General features: G+C 37.2%; 1 protein-coding gene across 1 annotated transcript; it reads right to left on the reverse strand.

Moving 5' to 3' along the window:
* Positions 1-913: 913 nt before the first annotated feature.
* Positions 914-24,653, reverse strand: LOC124443917 (myoferlin-like). Its single transcript, XM_046994464.1, is given in 59 exon segments — positions 914-1,134; positions 1,207-1,354; positions 1,536-1,645; positions 1,716-1,912; positions 1,990-2,089; positions 2,158-2,248; positions 3,027-3,074; positions 3,223-3,407; positions 3,729-3,871; positions 4,395-4,540; positions 4,889-5,059; positions 5,392-5,483; positions 5,558-5,593; positions 5,718-5,837; positions 6,662-6,793; positions 6,947-6,978; positions 6,981-7,053; positions 7,162-7,226; positions 7,298-7,454; positions 8,564-8,725; positions 8,933-9,031; positions 9,554-9,703; positions 10,339-10,520; positions 10,604-10,681; positions 10,783-10,837; positions 11,159-11,326; positions 11,472-11,599; positions 11,898-12,000; positions 12,192-12,306; positions 12,385-12,464; positions 12,918-12,998; positions 13,328-13,477; positions 14,008-14,160; positions 15,474-15,584; positions 15,670-15,754; positions 15,887-15,993; positions 16,093-16,295; positions 16,693-16,792; positions 17,006-17,119; positions 17,198-17,298; positions 17,375-17,451; positions 17,838-17,881; positions 17,967-18,035; positions 18,107-18,210; positions 18,285-18,367; positions 18,587-18,636; positions 18,712-18,762; positions 18,842-18,906; positions 19,444-19,474; positions 19,575-19,625; positions 19,722-19,784; positions 19,867-19,998; positions 20,606-20,672; positions 20,906-21,015; positions 21,090-21,195; positions 21,609-21,700; positions 22,487-22,542; positions 24,070-24,305; positions 24,500-24,653. Coding segments are annotated over 58 exon segments (6,000 nt in total). The 5' UTR covers positions 24,215-24,305; positions 24,500-24,653; the 3' UTR covers positions 914-1,101.
* Between the last annotated feature and the right edge of the window lie 175 nt (positions 24,654-24,828).

A 24,828-nucleotide genomic window follows, 5' to 3' on the forward strand; every position in this document is an offset into this window, starting at 1 on the left:
TACAAATATTATCCAGTTTTTTTAAATGTAAGTAAAATTTTTAATAAGCAGCAAGCCTCTGATACGAAGGAAATGATCATTACTTGATCTTTATGAACAGGTAAACATAAAGGTAAACACAAAGGTAGACATAAAGGTAGACATAAAGGTAAACACAAAGGTAGACACAAAGGTAGACATAAAGGTAGACATAAAGATGGACATAAAGGTAGACATAAAGGTAGACATAAAGGTAGACATAAAGACATAGACATAAAGGTAGACATAAAGGTAGACATAAAGGTAGACATAAAGGTAGACATAAAGGTAGACATAAAGGTAGACATAAAGGTAGACATAAAAGACAAAGACACAAAGGGAACAAAGGTAGACAAAGGTAGACATAGGTAGACACAAAGGTAAACATAAAGGTACACAGGTAGACACAAAGGTAGACACAAAGCTAGACATAAAGGTAGACATAAAGGTAGACACAAAGGTAAACATGAAGGTAGACACAAAGGTAGACACAAATGTAGACATAAAGGTAGACATAAAGGTAGACATAAAGGTAGACACAAAGGTAGACACAAAGGTAGACACAAAGGTAGACATAAAGGTAGACATAAAGGTAGACATAAAGGTAGACAGAAAGGTAGACATAAAGATAGACAAAAAGTTAGAAATAAAAGTAGACATAAAAGTTGACATTAAGGTAGGCAAAAACGTGGATATAAAGGTAGATGCAAAGATAGGTAAAGAACATTGAAAAGACGACTCCTATGGAATGACGGCTTCTATGGAGTAACGACTTTTTAAAATCCATGCATATCCTATGACATAAAGACTTTTTCAAATTGAAGTTTAAATAGTCCTGATTTTAGTGAAATAGTTTTGTATAGATAGCTAAATGTCATGTAAAAAACACAGCTTCTACTGAATCAAACAGAATTTTACTGACATTCACAAGCCTTTTTTCGAATGAGCATAAAAATAACTATGTGCACACTTTGTTCCGTTTTTTTTAAGCAAACAGCTTCTGATAAGGTGTCTTCACACTATTTAGTGATACTTTCTGCAAAATCGAGAAACCAGATAATTCACTAAAGACGTCTTGAACTTTCAAACTTTAAACAGTTTCTTCACAGTATATCCCTGTAGATAAAATAGAAACACGAATGATATTTGTGGTGCAACGCGTTTGATTGTAAGGCCAACAACACTCACCGGCATTGAATACAAGAAGATTCCAATAAGAAGTAGGATAAGAAATAGAAAAATAAGACCGAAAATATGCCATTTGTATTTTCTCCATATTATAAAACGGATGGATTTCCATGGAGACGTAAACCAACGAAATGACGTCGCCGGGCGCCTGTGAATGGCAAATACACAGATTATATAAATGTTCAGTTTGTTGGAAATACAGTAATGTCGTATCGATACTGTTTCTATGATAAACCTAAAACTATAACCCTAGCTCCCGCACTTGCACCCAAATTCGGCGGTTGATACCACCACACTCCCCGTCTGGAAATTTTGAACCCCATACGTACTGAGGTTCGTCTAACACAGGATTAGTGTTTGGTTTATTGCGTCCCGTACCAGCCGGCTTGGCTTTACTCTCTTCAACGGTCAGCAACTCCAAGGACATTTCAACTTTACCCTATATGAATAAATGAATGTTTAAGAGACTTTGCCAGGAAGTAATGCACACAGTGTTCAGGTCACCATACTGCTAATATCCTTTTTTCTCCATCTTCGCCAATCATCGGCCACCAACCGTACATTCTTTTCTGCTCAAAGAGAGAAATTGCTTCATTTTCGCTGCTCAGAAATTTTACATCTTCCAAATCGGGTATTTGATGAAGACCACATTTTCTCGCCTTCTTTGCCGGCTTTATAACTTTGTTCAAATCAAGTTCGGCAGAGCCTGAACAATAAGAAGCATGTCACTCAGATACTGCGCGTTGAAGGAAACGAAATGAAAATACTGAAAGGAAACGCTACCTAGGAAATCATCGGGCGAAAATGAATCATTATCCCAGACTTGTATGATCAAAGTCGGCGGTAAGCGTTCCTCCCTATAGTCAAGACTCCAAAAATGGCTCTGGAAATAGGAGAAAAGTCGAAATGAAACATTGCTGCAAACAACAGACTCCATGATAACATACACACCTTCTTGTGGATAACCATAATTTTTTCTGCAGCAAGATATTCGAAAGGGAAAATCATCCTCCAATTGAAATTTCCTTCCCCGTTCAGAGATCTGTACGGACAAATTCAACTACACTCAAGAACAGCGATCTTAAGACTTAAACCAAAATGAGCTACACATGCATTTCCATGATAGTTTCACTATGGTAACGGATATCAGCAGAGGAACACAATATACCAAGAGGGAGGGGGACAGGAAGATTTGACACCCGTATACCCGCATAAGGATTACATTGGTAATACATTCTTAAAACAAAGTGTCCTATAAACGTTTAGGGTTTCACATATATCAGTATGCACAAAAGAAAACAGCTTCACAAACATTCGAAGCTATTTAAAAATTTGGTTTATAGAATATCTCTCGATCCAGGCAATGTTCAACAACGTTTGAATGACTATAAAGATGTTGTAAATTTAACATCATTTTTGTACAGAATTTTTGCAGCGAAGACAAACTTTTTCACTTCCTCACCCCTGGAGATTCACAGTTTAAGCTCGAAATGTGTACCACACGGCTTTGGTAATGGAAGACGGAGACTGAAGTGATTGGTTTTAACCCAGTGGGTATGGTTACATGTCTTTGTACGTGTAAATCGTCCAATGTAATAAAAGTGGTGTTGGCATGGATACGTCAGTCAATATCAACATCAACACCAAGTCCTGGGGATCAAATCCCGCATCTTATTGTGGTGAAATAACTTTTTTGGTCGTGCGTGGAAAGACTGGAACTAAGTAAATTGTTGATTTCAAATTTTCCCTGAGGGTGGTTTTATATTCAGTTCAGTGGATATGATAATAAAATATCACGATTTGTGCATTTCGTTGCTTACCTAAAGTGAACATCGGTTTTTTGCTTTTCGTTAATTCCTGCTATCCAACTAGAAAAAATAAAGTAGAAAATCACCAAACAATCTTGTTATTCTTACATAAAGTAATGCAGCGGAGCAATTCAAACATGTCAGAAGATGTCACGAAAACAGTCAAGAAACAACAAAATACTTGCGTTAAAGAGATGCGATTAGTTACCATTTCAAGTATATGTCACTCATTTTTTCGCCCATAAATGACGTATCATCCAAGATGACGTCACTCGTGTTCCAAATAATCACTCGCAGCTCAAAGGCACTGGGTTTTCTAGGAGATAAATCGAATGGCGGCCCGGGATTGCCAAGTCCTTTTGGAAATATATCAACAAACAATTGAAGCTTTCCCTGTAAAGGACATGTTCGAATCAACGGATGTATGCATGGCATTATGTACGTGGGTATTTATGGATATACGTGGGTATGTATGGATATACGTGGGTATGTATGGATATACGTTGGTATGTAAACTATGTATGGATGTACGTGGGTATGTATGGATGTTTGTATGAACGAAGGTAAAATACAACCCATACTTACAAACACATCGTTATGCATTCGCATGTGTACGTGTTCGTCAAGTATTTTTCCAAGGTCATTTGTAAGAGGCACTTTAACGAGTTGCGAATAAATAAGAACATAAGAAAGATAAAAACAGGTTTGTCTCACCTGTTCAATGCTAGGTTGAATACGATTGTATAATGGTCGTGTTTCCACATGTTCCGGAACGAAGATGCCAAAAGAATGAAGAACATGTAAAGCCAATCTTTGGCTTGGTGGACCCATGTGAGAGTGGACCGTTAGACCTCGCTCTACATAAACAAGATCAACATTTAATCAAATAAGCTCCGTAAACCACATGTAAATATGTGAGCAGAAAAACGTCATTGCAACGTTTGCATGCCAATTGTGAAACAAAATGCTTTTCCTAAAATTAATGTTTCCATTATTGCCATTCATTTGTTGCCATGCTCCGTGATAAAGTAATGTATCAGTATGTTTTTATAATGATGAAAGATGTATTCTGTTACATTGTTGCCATTCATTTGTTGCCAGGCTCCGTGATAGAGTAATGTAACAATATGTTTTTATAATGATGAAAGATGTATTCTGTTCTAAGATATATACCAACATAAAATGTAGACTATCTTAAAAAGAAATGCATACTATAATCTATACAACGTTGTATTCAAAATAAAAACATAACAAAATATCATCGTGCCCTTTTTCACATTGTTAAATCTTTAGAAAGCTCATTTTCCCAATCATACAACGAGAGATAACCACTTTTTCTTACGGAAAACAATGAGACATTCCATCGATTAAAGCACTTACCAAATTCAGTCAGATAATATGTTTGATGGTTGACAATAACTTGTGTGTTGCCGATATAGTAAGGCTTCGAAAGGTTCTCACTTTCGCACCATTTGGAAAGTATTTCCTTGGGACTTAAAGAATCACGCCATTGGTTTGTGCCAGATCTAGACAGAAAATCAACAAACATTCAAATGTAGCACAATGAGAAGGGCTCTGGCGAGCATGAAACCGAATTTCTGTCAATTAGTCTTTAGAGCTCTTCTAAATAATCATCAGAACATGCAATGTTTACAACACAAAATTTTTTTAATCTCGCAACAAGTGAAGGATTCTACAGAAGTTAGTTTTCATTTACGCAGACAGTATGTATTACCTAGTGACCAACACTAAGTTGTATTTCCTACCACAAAACACACATCCTCCCTCATGCTAAATCATGACATACACATCAAGACACAGGGATACAACGAGTCAGGATTAGTTCCACGCAACAAGAAAACAACATATCTTACATGCAATAGGTTTCGGGCAAACCACAGGTACCCCTATGTCTCGACAAGAATCTATTTTCCAAATCAATGATCGTTTCACCAATGACATCATCGCGAGAGATCCCATCGTAATCCATGACACGGACGCAAAGATCTTTGTTGATAGGAAAGGTGGCCGTGAGCTCAAACATCCTGCAAGAACATGAAAACCATTGTCAATGTCTCTTCTCGTTACAAACCTGTGGCCGGTTTCACGAAGCTTTTACAGTGTTATCTGTTGGTTAGTAATTTTTTTAAACTTGTAAAAAAGTGATTTTATTTTCTTGACGATAATGAAACTTTGTAATTCCGGAACCAATGTTGTATTTCATTGACTATCCAGTTTAAATCATAGATTTTCCCCTTTTAATAGAGTTATGAAGTGTTCAAAAATATTGCTTATCCATTGAATCGCCCTTATACGGCCTTCGTGCAACCCCACCGCCGATATGACACTCAAACTAGCAATGAAAGCGTTGCAATACCTTCCAAAGATTGGGTTGAGAGTATTCGGAACATATTTATCTCGATTATCAAACTTCTGTTTACCAAGTTCCACAATCAAATATGGATCAGCCTATTATGAAATATCAGATAGCAAGAAAGTTGTCATAACCGAAAATCTATTGAACGCGAGCGTAAACTACGAACCAATCCGTTCGCATCCATGGGCTGAAGGTCAATACCCTGAAACAGTTTGAAACACAATTTAGCAAAACGCAGAACAAAAGAATAAAGACATAACAAAGAAGAAGAACATAAAGTGGAAAAGAGACGACTGACAGTAGTTAACTTGAGTAACATTTCTTACCTTTACGACGTATAGACGAATGATACATTCAACAGGAGAGCTGGGAGGTAGGTTATTTAAATGCTTCGGAGGTAGAGGTTCCTTAGGGTTGTTGGGCAGTGGATACACTCGAAAAGTTCCCTGAAATAAAACAATTTGAATGTGAATTGATTTGCTCGGTCTTAACGTCATCATTTGGCAAAATAGCCTAAATATTAGAAGATTGCCCAGAATTAACGGTTCCATGAGCTAAGACGGCAACATGGCGAGTTACGAGAAGAAATGCCAAATTTACAGGAGTTGCAACCTCTCGCCAATGATGATTTCAACACGTTAACTCGTATTCATAATCGATGGATCGAAATTGGTAGGAAAATTTAACAATCGTAGTTATGGTAACCCGTGAGCGATAATTTGAAAGGACAATATTAAAAAGTAACTCGTGGCCAGTTTAATAGAGGTTCATAGTTAATTTGTAGAACTACACATAGTTAACTCGTGTCCAGTACTTCATAGTTAACTCGTGTCCAGTACTTCATAGTTCACTCGTGTCCAGTACTTCATAGTTAACTCGTGTCCAGTAGAATTTTAGGTAGAATTTTACAAGAGATGGATGTAAAATTCTTTTACAGAGGGGTGTTCTATTTTGAAGTATATTTTAGTGGTTACTTTGGGTGCGTTGTCCTGCCTTGTTTTGCTAAATTCTGATACTCTTATAGAAATGGAAAATCCTCAAATTCATTACTTGGTATAATAACCTCTTTCCTCCTACTTTAACCCCTAATCACCCTCCTTCATCCTCTTTAACCAAGACTAGGAGAAGTGCGCAAACCCACAACCCCGGTCCACTTAATTCACCCTTACTACACAAATATACTGCGGGTGAACAACATGCAAACAATGAATTCATTACAAAGATTGCAAATAAAGAAAAAACATTTTTACATCATCGTGTTAAGACATACCTTAAATTCTCCAACAATTTGATCACTGTTTTCCTCTCTAGTCCGATTTTTTCCTCGGCGAATCGTAAATGTCTGTACAAAATCTTCAAACCTCTCGAAGGATTCGACTTTCTCCAACTCACAGGGGTAAATCTAAACAAAAGAAGGCAACGCCTCACCAAACACAACTTAAACACAAACTTTAATCTCCATAGAATCTCGAAAGCGGACAAACCCGTGACTTGCAATGCGCAAGGCATCAAGTACAAAAGCTATCGAAGGAGCGACAATTAAAGCATCAATTACCTTTATCTTATTGTAGCCTTTCTCAAGATAGTTCCGGACTTTGTCAAATCTCCTACTGAAGCAAAGTACTTGGACCACCAATCAAGGTCTTCCTCGGAATCGTGTTTCTAAATACAAACGGTAATCGCGAAAGGTTTAACTTAAAAAGATTGCCTACCAATATACAATCGATAACCGAACATTTTTAACAGTACTGTTGATGTTTTATACAAAACCTTTTTCTTCTTCTCTTCCTTGATTTCCAAGACGTGTGATCCACGTTTCTCTGGGAGTGGAGAACCTGGAACACAGTTCGATATACTGCGGATGATGAAAGAAAATTAATGACGCAACGAGCGACATCAAACTTACCTTGAACATCTTGACCATCGATATGATCACGTGGTTCACGTCTATAACGATGAAGTGACTTAAGACACAAACCAACGACAGGTTTACGACCAAATGAACGGTTATCGCGAACCTTGATATTCATTGGGGGCATGTATAAATCCTCGCGAGGAAGATGCTAAAATAACATGTGAAATAATTATTGCCCGTCAAACCTGCGTTTCTAGTGGATGAAAATTGTTGCAGCGTTGCCTGGAGTTTTAAACACACCCTCTCCTCTCACCTCACAATAAAACATGAAGCTTTGCAACATAATTATACGAAATAATACAGCGTAATTGTGTGAAATTGAACCTGCGTGGAAACATTTTAAAACTACTTGTATCAAGTTTTACATTTCAATCTTCACATTTCGCTTATTTTTCACGACTTTGCCATATCAATTTTGCCAAGAGTGACATCGGTCAAAAAGACCTTGGTAGGAAAGTTATCCCAAGACACAATAAATATCATATACTTTGTAAGGTCGGAAGCAGGGGTGGGTACATACGACTGGCTCGCCGACTGTATCCCACCATTGAATATTGAATATTATTCATGTAATAATCCTGCCCACCAATAACTTCATTTTCCTAAATCTGGCCCGCCGACTGGAGAAGTTGCCCACCCCTGGTCTGAAGTATTGTCTATACTTGTGGTCAAGAATAACTACAGAATTATATAGTTTAAATGTCACGTGCGCACGTGACAGGATAATCACCCTGCTACATTAGGTTAGCTCTGTCAGCACCGTTAAGAACGCAATTTAACTATATCAATACAAAAGACCAAAGAGAGAAATAGTGAGATCCATGAAAATCTTTTCCGGGGGACCTAAGATGTCACGATTTTGAAAATCTGCGATTTTATACAGATCATATTCGAAAATAAACTAGCAACCTTCTCAATTACAAATAGCTCCTTTCTAACGCCCAACATATTTTGAAGGAGGTTTGCTGAACGTTGGGTCCTATCAAATGGAGGGCATCTTTTAGCTTAAGATCTGGGGAAATAAACCAATCTGCCCCCTTAACGGTCATATGTCATTTCCTATTTTAAACCCATAGCACCAAAGATTGGCGAATTCCATTAATGAGCACAGCATTCCTTTCAAACAAAGCTCAACAAAAACATAATTATTTTCAAGGGCAAGAAAAAAGATATCTCGAAAACTCCTTAACATTCTCCCTTTAATTAACAGAAATGCATGCAGATACTTCATGCGTGCAAACGCTAAATACAACTTACGACTTGGAAAAAGAACAACGGCTGCTCAAAATTTGGATTCTTCGCAGTATTCATTATGACCGTAGACTCGTTGATGTGACCGCCAACTTCAAACTCGATGCTGGGAGATGAAATCTTCGACAACTGATACTTTTTCATGTTTCGTACGCCCCAACATAAAACCTGAAACATTCATTAAAGTATGAACATTGGGGGAGGGGGGGGGGTGGGGGTGGTCATAGGGATGAAGGATTGGCGATGTTTTTTTTCTGACAACCTCCGTGTACTTTGAGAATTCATTCAAGCAAGATGAAAAGAAAATTACAATAAGCATCAGTCAATTACAAAAAAGGGAATCGACGATCTCGGTTTCGCTTCCAAAACCATTACCTCGATTGCAGTTCTTTGCAAAACAGGCTTTATGCCACTGGGAACTAGATAATAATCGTTTTTCAAAGGGGGAGCAAATGGCAGGTCAGCTCCTTCATCCTGTAAAAAACATCAAAACAGGTTATTGTGACAACATCCTATCGTTAAACATAAACGAAAAATCGATTTTATATTAGTTTCATCTAGCAATGAATGGTAGGGATGTGCTAAATACCACTTTTTCCGATAGTACCAGATGACAGTCTACCGAATACTGGTAGTCAGAACATTCCAAACATCCGTAAATAAAGTACGTTGAGAGATGGTTTAGAGCTTGGCTATTGTCATGCAACGCCTTTACGTCATCCGAAAAATAACAATGTTTCTAGCTATGGAGATGAATAACTTTTCCGGCTAGCATATCTTTATGGCTATATTGCTTTGCTAGCAACCACAGGCTGAGATTGAGCAAGATGATTGGATCAATGCACTAATTTCTGTTTCAGGCAAAAAATTATTCTTCATTCTCCCTCGTAAATGACAATAAAAGTTTGCCATTATCCGGCGAAGATTTAACCATATCGGATGTCGGTGTCTGGATGCACATCACTTGTGCATTGACAGACGTATGGTTTTACTCACCAAGAACAGTTCAAATGCCGCAAGTAGTTCTCCAGCTTCTTCTTCCCCTTTCCTAATGTCATACCACAGGAGTATGGGCAATGGAGGTTCGTTACCGTTTAATTTCACTGTCGGTTTAACAATTGTACGGCCGATAAACTCATCTTTTCCCTACAGAAAGTCAAACACAGGAATGCAAAATTTATCATTTAAATAGACCGAACTAAACAACTTGCATAAAGGTTATTTCATGAAATATTTGTCATAAATACTAGCGAAATACACGTACTAGTGTATTCATCTGTACGAAAATACATCTGTACGAAAAGAGGTTTACGTTAGGGGAGCCAGTCTGATTAAGGGAATAAAACTCGATTCTATTATGATAGAAAAGGCACTACTCGTCGGCTTTAGACAATAGTAAATCCTCTACAATAATTTGAATATTCATCTTTCTGATATTTTATTCAGAGACAGGCTGTAAAAAAGCGTTCTCAATAAATACAAATAAATATCAAAAAAGTAATAAAGGTAAGATTTGAGGGTAAAAGTAGACACAAGCATCAACAAATTTTTACAACAAGCAAGGGTCATTTGGGATTTATTTCAATCATTTAAACCTACCTCCTCCCCCCCTCCTCCAATAAAATCTGCCCGGAACAATTGATGTTACCCGTATACATTGTGTAATAAATATTTGATATGCATTAACTAATTTTATAAACGTTTTCGTTTTAGTAAACATAAAGTTCATCCATCTGTCATATTGTGGAAAGACGTGAGAACGTAAAAGTTTAAACACTCACAACTGCATCCCGGTCGAAAAACTCCAGGACGACATGAGGAGGATCAGTTTGTACACCTCTTACATCACCGTAGATAGGGATATTGTCGAAGATTAGAGTCGTGTCCCAAGTGGGACACAATGTCTGTTGAAGAATTGCAGTGGCCTGACTCGAGTTGGCGAATGATACACGAACATATGGATCTTTGGAGAGCAGAGAGAGATAACATAATAATGAAGGGAGGATATCATATTCTTCTGAAAAACATTCATTGCCCAATGCATACCTGACATTCCAGAAGAGTCAGAGGGAATCAAATCCCGCGCTTGATACACGTAAGCTCGTAACTGATACTTGTGTGGTTCTATTGACGATAGAAATAGAGACATTTATAAAAAATCGAACCTTTGGAATGTGTGTTCCATTGTAACTAATGTTTGGTATAGGAATATTTTGACAACTTACTTTCAAAAGTGATGAACATTCGTGGGGCGTTCAATAAAGGACAAAGTTCTTTTCCCTAGAACAATGCATAAAGATTGAGGCATGTCATTATTATGATACCATGTACGGGAGGTGGACAAAAAAGTAGTATCCTTTTTAAAAACAAATGATTACTGAAAAACATCAATAAATCTTTTGACGAAGAGAAAACTCTCGAGCATGAGCAACCCTCGACCTTCGGTCTTAGGCTTGCACTGATCTGCTCTCGAGTTCTCCCGAAGGTCTCCTCGGTTTGCATATGCCCGTGCAAATACAGTAAACATCTTTTATTTCTTAAATATAAAACAAGACTGGAGCCCTGGAGGGTAATACAAATACAATATTAATACTGCCTTACCTCCTGACTACTAATATGAAACACGGCGGGAGCACTAGGGGTTAATTGGGTCATCTTGCGATGCCATCGTCGTCTGCGAACGAGATCCATTTTACGATTGGTGGCATGGAAACGAGTTGTGAAGACTGTTGAGTATTCCCAGCCCTCTCGCATATCCGCGTTTTGTTTCTGTAAAACAGTTTGCAAATGAAATGAATGACTACAAAATTATCTCGAAATTAAACTCAACCCGCTAATATTAAGTCAATATCTTAAATTCACTATAGAACAATAGAACATAGGTGAAAGAAATATGGCGAACAAAACGACTTGCATCGGAGTCTTTTTTTATTTCTTTAATCAGTTTTCGTTCCCTAATCCATCTTCGTCGACGACACAAGTGATACATTTTTTCAACAGGACCATAGCTTGCTAACGTTGCTTCCACAGTATATTCCCAACCTGACGAAAAAGAATTCAAATGCGATGCTTTGAAACAAGCATCAGCTTCATTCAAGAGGTAATTTTAAGCTATTTTGGGGGAAATAATTCATGATCAATTCATGATAACCATCTTTGGAATTATGGGTTTAATCTCATACAAAGTTTGTACAATCACAATTTGATGTAATCCTATGATTAATTTAATTCTGCATCTAATCTAATCTAATTTTAACCTGACTAATCTAATCTGACTTAATCAAATCTTATGTTTCATTGCGAGTGGCACGTGTTTAATCAAAACCAAAAAATTGAGTACCTTTTTCATCAACAGCCCTGTTCAAGTCAATTTTCCATTCAGATGTCCAAACCCAACCGGGGGGGCAGCTTATTTCATGACGGGGAGTGATAGCGTCACTTTTCTGTGTGTTGTGAAAAATAAAAGAAAAATATTTCAAATGTAATGACAGCGCACAAATTTTGCACAGGAAAAACTAAACAGGAAATGAAGTGCGAAGAAATATATCAGAAATGTGAATAATATTTTTGTTGACATAAACTGTTCATGCTTTTACAGCATGAGAAGAATTAATTTTGAGTTGGTAAAACCTACAACATCAGTCCATGCTGGAACAGCATCCTGCCAAGATCCACCAAGAATGCGAGATTCGTTCTCGAATGCATCTTCGAGAAAACTCTTGTGACCAGAATCGCGATCATATGTTAAACTGTGCAGAAAACACATTCGTCACTGAAAGCAAATGCGATGTGCTTTTGATTGATTAAAAATATAGTTTCGATCGTACCTTAGCTCTGGACTTATGAACCAACCACCTTCCCACTGCCAACCATCGGGAGGATTGAAACAGGACTTTGGTAATGAAAGCTGAATGAAACATAACGTATATAATGATACTGTTATAATCTTCAAACATGTCTTTAAACTGAACAACGTGAGAAAAACTCTTGAAATCGTTATTTCTATAAAGCCGAGGCTACATGAGCGATTTTTTCGACGCGACTTATCGAAATCATCAGCAGCCACCATTGTGCAGCCACCATGGAGCGCGCGATCCGACGACCAGAAGAAATCGTCAGAGTTGATCGGGATAATTTCAACAAGTTGAATATTTTTCAACAAGTCGACACACGATTTTATCATGTGCAGGCACCTCAACTGAACAACACGACACGACAAACCCGCTTCTTCTAAAATGATCATCGATATAAAAAATTCTCCCACGTGTACACACCTCCTTGGTTTGATAATTTTGTAAAATCACGTCGAAAAAATCGTTCGCGTAGCCCCGGCTTAAAAAAACATCAACAATAAACTTACATCTCCTCTTGCGTTGGAAAAAGCGGGGCGAGGACAGCCTTTCGAGGTCCACGAACCCAACACGCAAATTTGATTCTCGTACTGAAAAATTTTATGTTCATGCTCAAAAAAGTCAATGGAGAGGTGTTAAGGTCTGAATTAACTTCGAGTATAGAGTGGCAAAGCCTGTTCGTACTGTGTAAATATTTCAATGTTCTTGTATTGTACAAACAATACATTTGTAAATGAACAATATTGATGATCTGATTATTACATAGCATGACTGAAATTTTACAACTGGCTACGTCATTGATGGCTATGTCAAAACACTATGAAAAACGACTTATATGAAGTATAACTGTAACTGCCTTGGAAAATAGACGAATTTTTGTCAATGTATAACGGCTTCAATAGTTATGAGACAAACTTACAGTTTCGGCAAAGACTGAGAAATCTCCTTCAACTTCCTCACGTGACGTCCAATCCTCTTGATCCTCCTCTAATCCAAACCAAATCATGACACGCAAGTAGGCCGGTACCTCTGGAAAATCCTCGACATTTTTGCCTTTTTTGCCTGGATACTAAAGAAAAGAAACGTTCAAATGGTAAAATCGTTCGATCGAATCCTATGTTAGTCTAATCCAATTTTGGACCTAATTGTACGTCTAATCCAACCCGATGTTTCATCTAAATGCTTTATCTTTAATCCAAACAAAGATTAAGGTACAGGAGCAATGATGTGGAACCCAATACCCTAGATTGTCTAACTAACGCGTCAAGGCTGTGTAAAGATGAGGCAAGAACGTCTTCTTGAATGAAGGTAAAAAGCAAGACTCTCAGTTAAACGTAAGTTAAAAGATAGTTTAAAAATCAATCCTAACAAACATTTTAAAAACTAAATGGAAAGTATCACATATGTACAACCATATATCAACACATTAGAAGCACCACTTTCAAATGTCGTCAGTTTTGCCACCTTTCAAGATGGTGGCTTGCGTCACTTGTCACTATGAAACTTCGGCGGGGTGAGATATCAAGTAGACTGGGTTCTAGATCATTTTACAAAAACATACCATGTGAAAGTTACTGAAATGCTCATAGCGCAACTCACTTTAAGGATAACATCTAACTCCTCGCCACAATATTTGCCCTTGGCAGCGCTGTTTTTTGAGTATAGCAACCTATACGCAGGTATTCTGTAATAAGCCACTCGTTTAGAACCACTCAACATCCAGATTATTACATCGGGGATGGAGTTCTGAGGCTATAAATAAAAAAAAGATGGTACACGTCAATTTATCAAACACCTCTCCTAATTTTAACTTCTTAAATGATTTCAACCATTCTACAATAAAAAAAACGTCCACCCTTTAATTTGATTCTGTTTGCAATGCCATTTTATGAAATTCAGTCTTTGTGGCGGACGGTTGCCGATCCATCCAGGCAATCAAAATGATTGATTTCAATATGTTTAAAAATAGAGATCAGGAAAATTCTAATTCTCCAATTAGAATAATCAACATCAATAATAACTAAGTGAATGCTTGGAACCCGGGAGCATCGTTACATGTTTATAGCTGGAAATCGTCCAAGTTAGAAAAGTTCCGAAAAAGACTGTCGGCGTTAGTGGTGACTGGCGTTTCGACATCCTGCTTAGGACTGCACTAACCTGGACGATATACATCTACAAATATACATAAAAGATATAAAGTTTCTCCGGATTTTAAATGATTTCTATTGAGCTTTCGACTCGTTGCTTCGAGCCTTCATCAGAATGAAAAATATTTATTTACACGTGTAAATAAATATTTTTCATTCTGATGAAGGCTCGAAGCAACGAGTCGAAAGCTCAATAAAAATCATTTAAAATCCGGAGAAACTTTATATCTTTTATGTATTCAATGCCTGGATTACAAATTTTCAAACTTATCTACAAATATGTATTAATGATAACTATTGCACTCAACTAAATTCTCTTTTGTAGATATATCAATAAACACCACACAAAAGAATGTTCCCACTAGATAAACTACTACAAGTGCCAAATGAATGAATCCCAGGTGATCTCTAAAAGGCCAATTGCTATGCTACCCTGTTTTCGTCTCGGATACGATGATCTGCGCATGCTTCAAACTGCTTCACACAATTATGGTCACCAATAAATATAGCTGCTGAATAGTGAGTGAAACTGATGATACCAATTCTCAATGCTAATTTGAAAATTCGGTATTTTTGAATTCAAGAGACGATACGTCCTTTTTTAAAGTGCGAGTGACCACAATCCTCATATTTCACAAACAAAATGCCATAATAAAAGAAAGACTTTGTCGTGGTGACAAATTTAAGAATTGTTTTAAAAAGAGCAAATACCATGGTGAATGGTCAGAGTAATGTGATAGTTCTTAAAAGAACTGTCAATGAACAAGAATTACTACGTTACTATTTTGACCATTCATCATGGTATTTGCTGTTTTTAAAACAATTTTTAAAATCGGTATGCGTAAGTAGGGCTTCGTTCATTTAGAGCTTTCTTTTTTTGTGGTGTTTACAATACTGGAGAGATAATTATATCAATACCTCGATAGTGATGTCCTTCAAACGAATCAAAAATCCATTGACTTCCGTCAGAGCTTCGGAAATATCCGTTGCAACTCGACGCAGTCTTGCCGCCTCGTTACCGATGGATTGCTATAAGGGCAAGCGAAAACCAATAAAAATCTGATTGAGAGAGAAAACGATATGAGAAGGAATGAGGTACATCCATAGCCATTACCATTTCAAGTTTTCTAGCTTCATGAAGGTGAATATCAAGTTCGTTGACACCAAGCGTTTTGGCTTTCAATGGAGGCAACGTCTTTCTAAATAAGTGAGAGTTTAAAAGCATTCTTTGTTTGTCCAGGTAATAATGTTGCAGATAAGGTAATTATGTCCAATGTAGATAAGTCCCGAGATGTTTGAGTTGAATTTGAAGAAGAAAGTTTATTTCTTACTTGCAGTCTTCGATCAAATCATCCAACAATGCAATAAATATGATAGCGGTTTCAGCCAACGTTTCACTAGATTCCAAACTTATCTCGACTCTTTCAATGTTGCTTTCCTGAAAAGCAAGCATCGCATGATCTTAATGTAGGCAATTACAGAAATCGCTCGAAAAAGAATAGCGGTATAAGAAAGATGGCCGGCCGGCTATCCCTACCAGCTTTTCACATATCTCAAGCAAGATGTTCAAAGGATCCAGTCGAAATGATATATCCTCCCAGTGACTGTCCACTGATATACACGGTTTTGTGTGACCCCAGGGTAAGTAGTAATAGTGACATCCATCAAAGATGGCGTTTGTCGGCGGTGTTGTGGATGACGATGGCTCAACCGACTTATCAAGCTTGTTGCCGTAGTTTCCTATATACAAGAAGAAAAACTCTACATGTTGCATGATAACTCTATAGGGTAAAGAACGAAACCTACGGCGATCACAAAGAGACAATCAAGATGAGATAAAGTAGGAGTTGTGATATGTCAAATAAGATTTGGCAGCAGGCTGGTAACACAGTATAGAGAACATACACTAAAGCCACTCCATTAAATTTTTTTGTGCCACACATATCTTATTGCGCATGCGATTACCATAGTGGCAACCAGTCAATTGCAATTTTTGACCAATAGGAATGATGAAATGGCTTACGGCAGCCAGTAATTTAATTAACTATACAGCAGCCATTTGTACAGCGAAGTGGCCCTACTGTATATTCCCTATACTGTGCTTGTAATTTAAAGTTTCACATCATAATTTCTTTACCTATACTGACTTCAAACTCAACGGGAGAATCCTGGATGCTTATCATGAGCGCCTCCAAAAAACATGCAAATAATTTGAACTTTCGTCGCCTGAGAAACGGCTGAAAACAAAACGAATGTAAACAAGTATGGATCTTTCAATTTCTGGAAAATATTTCAGAAATGGAGTACAGTTCTAGAACGAGGTACATAGGAACATAATAAACCTGTATTACAGGTACTATAACAGGTATTCTAACAATATCTGTTCTCTGTATGTCCTCCACAGGCTCATCCATTTTAAACGTAATAAACCTGTTTTACAGGTACTATACCTGTATTCGAACAATATCTGTACTCTGTATGTCCTCCACAGGCTCGTTAATTTTACAATTCAAAGACGATTCCAACTCGACCAGCAGACGTCCTCTATAAGCAACTCCTTCATCCTTGAAACGAACAAAATGTATCCAGTTTTACGAGGTGCAAATCTTCTATGGTTTAGCTTCGCAAAAACTCAAATATACCTGTCCCAAATTAAGCTCGTCATATTCGTCAGGCAGATCGCTGTACTCTCTTGTGGAGCCATAAAAATTAATAAAACAAGGTCCAAGCGTCGGTAGGAAACCTTAAAATTAAGAAAGAAGTCCATACGACCAAAGGGAAACATTTGATTCATATAAAAAAAGTTTTTTACTCTTTACCATCTGTTCCTTGTCCAGATATCTCTGAAATAGGAAGATGTACAGTTCCAATGCAATCATCCCTCGTCAAACGATCCCTGCAAATATATTTTTAAGATTGGTCATTCATTTCATTGAACGCGCTGACACGTGTGCCGACACGTGACCGATGGTTTTGTTGGAGAGGAGAGGAGAGGAAGGGAAGGAAGAGGAGGGGAGAGGAGGGAAGAGGAGGAGATGAGGGGTACTGTTACTACTGTTACAAAGATTGGATTTTGGCGATTACTTGTTGCCGTAGCATGTAGGACATTTTTGGTAAATTACTTTTTTATTATGACAGGGAGATATTTGGAAGTGTCCTCCATTAAACACTTATCACAATTGCTTTTGTTCAATTGCTTGCTATATTAGTCTTACGAAAATTGGCACCCACCTCTGGCGAAGGCTTAAACTGGATGTATATTTACCATTAAAAGGAGCTTACCAATCAAACAATCGAAGCCTCAGTCTCTCACACATAGATGGAAACTAAAAACAACCAAATATAAAAAGAAAAATGGACTCGACATGAGTACGTAAATTAAACATGCCAACACGTGAACCGCAAGCGAACCTTAAAGGGAAGATGAAGTTCTTGGTTGAATTCTGGATGATCAGAATTGTAATGGGTCCTCGTTTTTCTCTGGAAAAAGAGGAGAGATTTTGGTAATACTTCCATGAAGAGAATAAAAACGTAGCTTTAGAAACCATTACCTTCTTTCCAGCAAAAGAAAACACCAGATACGGATCAACTAACTCCTTCACTTCTTCCCCAACACTGAGAATTTTCTTGACGCCTTGCGCAAATCCAGAGTCCACTAGAAGAATGGCAATGGGAGTATGTTTATAAATCAAGTAAAAATTGCCACGTTATCATCAAACTCAAAGATACTTTGGGGAATGTCCTCAGCTCTGTAAACTTTCAATGAAAACATTCCAGGTCGTAAGCTAACTCCAGCAGGACACAAAAGATTGCTGTAAAAAAGAAATAAGATTACTTTAAAAAAAGAAATAAAAGATTGCTGTGAAAAGGAGATAAAATGTAGTCGTTAACTGAGAAAGTAAAAAAATACTGTAAAACAGGAAACGAATTGAAAGATTGCTGCAGACAGGAAACAATTAAAACCGAAGAGGAACAGTGAAACGAATTCCAGCTCAAGATAGCCGGTCCCATGTTTTTTTCTACTTCCTTACTTTTCAACATCGTCACTGCTTTCATCTGTGTACTCCACATCTTCCATAGACTAAATAAACAATGTACATACCTTTTCAGAGCAATAGCTTTATATATCAAACAGACACTAAATAATATATCTCACTGGAGCTTTATCTCCTGGACCAAGAACACAAATGGACGTCTTCAAATATCCCTATGATTAAAACAACTATTAACGACAAACGATAATTTAACCAATTGCATTTAAAAGTTATATGTACGGCATCCTGTACCTTAACACCGCCCATTTTATCTTCAGGATCGGTCAGCAAAATCCACTTTCGACTAAAAGCATGTCCTGGGGTAAAAACCAAATTTGTATCAATGCCTGTGTTTTCCACATTAAGCAACTTTGACGTTAAGTCATGAGTATGTTTAAACTGTAAATCACAAGAATTTAGTAAGAGCTAAGATGATTTCAATATTCTAGGCACGAAATAGAATCGCTACGTTAATTTGCTTCATTCCCCAATTCATAAAACCAGTTCATTTTTTGCGTTTCTTATAACATCATTTCAGCATATTATGAAAACAGACTCAAAAGTCCAAAATCATTATACGCCTTACTGGCACTAGCCACAGAAGATCATTTCAAGTTGACGTATCTTTTTTCTGAAGTACTCTTCCAAATAGCTCAAGAAACGATCATGTAAAAGGAGAGGCATGCTCACCGACCGGAATAAATATATAATTTAACTAAAACAGGGGGGATAACACCTCGCTCAGGATGTTTCATTACAATGTACTTATTTTAAACTCGACCCAATATAGTATGTTCCAATATTTTGTAATGATACAAAGTTCAGTAAAATATAACATGCATAAAGACGATTACCATCTTCGTCGTAAACCATTCCCACGTCCAACTAAATGTTATGAAAAAAAAAAGGAAAAATCATCGATTTAGTGGAAACACGAACTCTTGAAAAATTAGAAGTCAACTGGACTTTTGACTAAATTACTCACTTTAAAGAACCCAATCAGCGCGTTTGCACGAAGCTTGCGTGAATTAAACACCTACAAAAAAATACAAACACACCCCCAAAAAATTTAACGGCACATCGCTGCAGCACAATCCATAAAGATTCACAAACACTCCTGCGCATCACGTACCTCAAATGAGATTATTTCATCAAAAAGTGTCGATGGATTCATTTGAAAGTTAAAGAAGAATATCTGTAGATATGTTAAATTATAACAGCATGTTTTAAAAACATTTAGTTGATAAGTTTTCCTTAGCACACTAAAACCTAAATACCTCGTTATAGAACGGCTTGTTTGTCGACTTTCTCACACGGGTTTGGCGAACCTGGTTGGAGACACTGATCCGAACAACAGGATGGATGTTCTGACCGGACAATTGACGACCTTCGATCACCTTGATTCGAACCTGGAGATATATTATGCGGACTTATCTTTAATGGAATGTACGTTGTTAAAAGTCAGCAACACCAGCAAAGGGTAGGATAGAAGGTGAGCAAGATTATTGAGCAAGGAGGTGAGCGAAAGAAGTATCCAAGGAGGTGAGCAAGAGGGGTGGGAAAGTAGGTAAGCGAGACGGGTAGGGATAGAGGTGAGCAAGTGGGGTGAACAAGTGGGGTGAGCAAGAGGGGTGAACTAGAAGGTGAGCAAGAGGAGTAGGAATAGAGGTGAGTAAGTGAGCGGTCGAAAAGAAGAGCAAGAGGATAGGTAAGAAAGTGAGGAAGAAGGGCGGGAAAGTAGGTGAGCAAGAGGTGTGGGCAAGGAGGTGAGCATGAAGGGTGGGAAAAAAGGTGAGCAAGAGGAATGAGCGAGAGGGGTGGGCAAGGAGGTGAGCAAAAGAAGTCTCCAAGGAGGTGAGCATGAGGAGTAGGTAAGGAGGTGAGTAAGTGGGGTAGGCAGGACAGTGAGCAAGAGGGGTGGGCAAGGACGTGAGTAAGTGGGGAAAGGTGCCATTTTGACATTTGGGATTTTAACTTTCCATAAAAAAATCTTTAGAGTTTTACGCCTCATCAAACCTGAAAATCTTGTGGTTTATCCGAGAGCTCGTATCTTGCTTTTCTTATCTTCCGTATTCCACCTTTCCTATATTTACGAAGAAAGTTGTAAGAAGGAGCAATATTCATAAATTATTACGTATGATGACATGAACATATAATATCCCACGTCAAATCACGAAAGTCGACGACGCTATAACGTGTATAACCATGGAAATAGGAAAAAGTTTAACTGCACGGTTTGCAGGTCATATTATAAAAAAATAATGTGGTATGTTTGGACTTAATTAAATACAGATAAAAAAGGAATCTAAAATTCACCCTAAGTTTGCAACATCCTCGTTAGTAACATTCTCTTCATCGTCTTCACCGTCCTTTTTTGGTTCTTTTGACGCCGGAGGAATGTATTCCAGTTGCATGGACAGCTTAGCCTTCAAAAATACAACATTTCTCGTCATAAACACCGATTTTTGCCAATATAAAATTGCGTTCAAAGGCTCTTTACCTGTGTTGTACGTTGATTGCCATCCAGAAGGCTAACGTCAGCTTGCATGCTATTACAGTCATTGCGGACTAAATCTCGCAGAGAAATAGTCGCTGTACCCAGAAGTCTACGGAAACATCAAAATTTAGCATTTTTTTTTAAATAAACAAACGCATTTTATGGTTTGATGCATTTTGTATCAGTTCTTTAAGCTTAGCGGAAGATACATAGATTGATTTTGTCAAAATTAATTGATCGAGCTAAAGCGAGATGCAGCCACTATGTTCGTATTTTCTTACTAGTCTCCAGCACGGTCACTCTTAATTTAGACTAATTACATCAAATCGTCAATTCTCGGCGTAATATTTTTTGCGATAATCATATAAGCATTAAGTGAATCATTAAACTTCCAGCTTCTTCTTGGGTCGGGGGATGGTTCCCCATTTCCAGCGACACAATTTATGAGTAAATAACCTCATCCAATAGAAAAAAATAAACGAAGGGTGCAGTACAACAGGGGATAGTAAACATTCAACAAACCTGTTGCGACCGACTCGTTCCCAGTCTTTCACCTGCACGACTAGGTTATCTTCGGGCACTAAAGATCTTCCTTGCAAATCCCATTCGAATGACTGAATGAAAAATATAAGAAAACAAAATTTCTTAAATTTCATTGAGAGAATGTAAATTACAGTAATGTATGCAACGATTCAAGTTACGTCAGAGAAAAACGAATTGCATTACGCAAGAAAATTTTCACAAAAAATGCAATGTTGTTTTTTCATTTAAGCTAAATGTGCATATTTTGAGCGTTATTCTAAACCCAGATCACGTCTTATTCACGCCCCTTAACTTCTTTCCTAAGAAAAAATACATAGATTTCGTAAATGATTTCAAACACTAAAGCTTTAAATGTCTTGAGCGTCGAATCCCATATCATCACGATGATCGTGATCTGAGATAGAAAATAATCAAATATCCGATAATATGTCGCGCTCGCGACAATAACCATGTCATTATGACTTAAGGTGTAATTATGCTGTTTTCATGGATTCAACAGATGGACTGGAAAAATTTACATATTGTTTTTTGACATGCAGTCAATAAGCTGTAATTGATAGAAATTTTAAAGACTTTCACGTTGAAGGATAAATAAGATTTCATCTGAAATATAGCAGACGAAATAGATTTTTGTACGACGATCTTCTCAAGTTGCTTCACGGGGTGGAACAAAATGGGAAGAGGCACGCATTCGCATCACTAATTAGTAATATGCAACATTAACACGCGCTTGTGCAACGTAGAAAGAAATGTCTGTCATTTGAGTTTTACAATACAACTTAAATATTTATATGGGCTAAATTTATAAAGACAAAAATGAACAGTCAGACACAAATTAATGGTCGCCTTATACATACCTCGTTCCATACTGGATTTAGTTCATCTTGAATTACTTCAGTTTTTTTAGTTATTCCTATAAGATAGTGATGGATATTCCATTTAACATAGCCACACACTGAGAATCATATTACATTGATAAGGTAGTGAAAAAAGCTCGCGTTAGTCGCGGAAAATAAAATAAAATACAAAAGTTACTGTCCAGTAATCGAATTCTAATGACACTTTCGCTTCGCAAATATTTTCTAACGAAACTTCGCAATTTAACGGGTTTTAAACTTCCAAAGACATTCCACACACAGCATATGTTTAAAGGAAGGGCAAACTTGAAACAATGATTGATAAGATAAAAAATTATCACCATTCCAAGGAACTAATACTTCAAAGTTAAGCATCATTGTAGAAATGAAAAAATGAACAGGAAGACAATGAAAAACTAGCAAAGGTGCTACAAACATCATAAACTTGACAAAATGTTGCAATTTTTCATGAAATACTTTACCAAGAAAGCAAAGAGTGCAAAAAGGATCGCTTTTTCCAATAGTATCGACATTACGTAAATTGCTAGAAGAAACACTCAAGATTCTTAACGCCATTTTAATAGCTTCACATTCGCTTTCACTTCACAACAGCTGGTTAAATTGCGTATTTGTTCAACGGATAAATAAAAATTTATATGTGTTGTCATGCACAGCGTGAATGATGACAAGGTCATCTTTTTAAATGCTAAACGAAAGAATTTGGGCTAAGGTGTTTTTTAAATCATAATTTTCGAACACGGGCACAGAGCACATTCGTACAAAAAACAATTGTAAATGAATAAATTGAGTTTGTTTCGTTGTGAGCCGACCGCAGTTTAAAAGTATTTTTTGTGTAATTTATGTAAATTACGTTTAGTTTTCGTACTGTTAATAAGTAAACAAAATTTTATTACCTGTAAAAGATCAATTATGGCAAATCATTAAATCATTTCTTTCCGATGAGATCCGAAAGGAGCATGGGAAGCATTTTTTCAGGCAGCTAGGTCCCAGACCTCAAACATACCATTGAGGGGATTGGGGAAGTATAGTTTAAGTTTTTTGGATTTATATATTTCAAGATCTTTCGAGTGGGTTATCAGTTGGAAACTTGCACCACTTTTTCATGAGATTCAAACATCTGATCAGGAAAAACTTTAATTCTGATCCACAACCGAATACGGTTAATTTTTTTATGTACAACTCATTGGCCAGGTTTTTTTTCTAACAAGTTAACCATGATGATCCCACAAAGAGTTACGATAGTAACCAAATGCAAGACAAGTGATGTGTTTGCTTTGCCGCGCGCAGAAACACAAGTAGCATATATAGTGAATAACTTTCCTTACTCGAAGTGTCATTAAAAATAACTTGACTTCCACAATCAAGCAGTTATTAGCTTGATATTTAATATAGTCTTTTCCTCAATATGAGAAGGTCTCTTATTCTGCTATGTAATATTTACGTTCACTGCTCGTCTCATAATTGCTACTACTTAGAAAACTTCATCCCTATTGCCCGCTAGACATTGACAAAATTAAATACATACAACGAAGTTTTTAAGAGGCAACAAATCACGAACTTACCTTGGAATACGATCAACGCAAATGGATCAGTTTTTGTTCCTTTTTCTTTTCGAGCAAATCGAACAAGATTTGGCAATGACTTTGCTTTGATGTCGACGATTCTCAGGGTCGACACTTTGCTGGTATGTTTAGCAAAGATGGGCATACTGTTTGCGAGTGCGTATAAGGGTTTTTAAGAAGGGAGTTGGCGGCAGCCTTTCCAACGATACTTCGCAAACGGTAAAATTCGACAATGCCTGTAAAAGTTGAAAAGTACATAAGGCATAAAGCGTAACGGCGAAAAAGTGTCCCAAAGAGACAATAACAACTTTTATGCAAATTTACAACATACCAAAATACGTAAAAGGCATAAAAGGTCTTTGAATCACCACATCAAATAATCACCTTCCTCTACATAGGCACGCAGAAGTAGAGCACTTCAAAAACTTACACATTCTATTTGTTTCTTTAGTAACTACAACTAAAAAGTTGTCAAGCGTAAGCATGCTTTTCTTGCAGAAGCACCATATTTTAGACAGAGTCGTAGCCATCCTGCTGATTTTGTTCTGCTATAGAAATTTTTCTGTGTCCACTGACTGTGAAAACAATAGATTTCTATAGAAATGAATAATCATTTGAAATTTACATAGTCACTCAGCTAGAGCATAGAACAAAAGCAAACCCCCCCCCAGGATAGCTTTTAGTTAGATGCTTCTGCCAATGAATATTGACTGTATCCAGGAGGGCTCCGGTATGATAGTATTAGGTCGAAAGTTGAAT

This window comes from Xenia sp. Carnegie-2017, unplaced genomic scaffold, assembly GCF_021976095.1.
Source record: "Xenia sp. Carnegie-2017 unplaced genomic scaffold, XeniaSp_v1 HiC_scaffold_21, whole genome shotgun sequence".
Classification (NCBI taxonomy): domain Eukaryota; kingdom Metazoa; phylum Cnidaria; class Anthozoa; order Malacalcyonacea; family Xeniidae; genus Xenia; species Xenia sp. Carnegie-2017.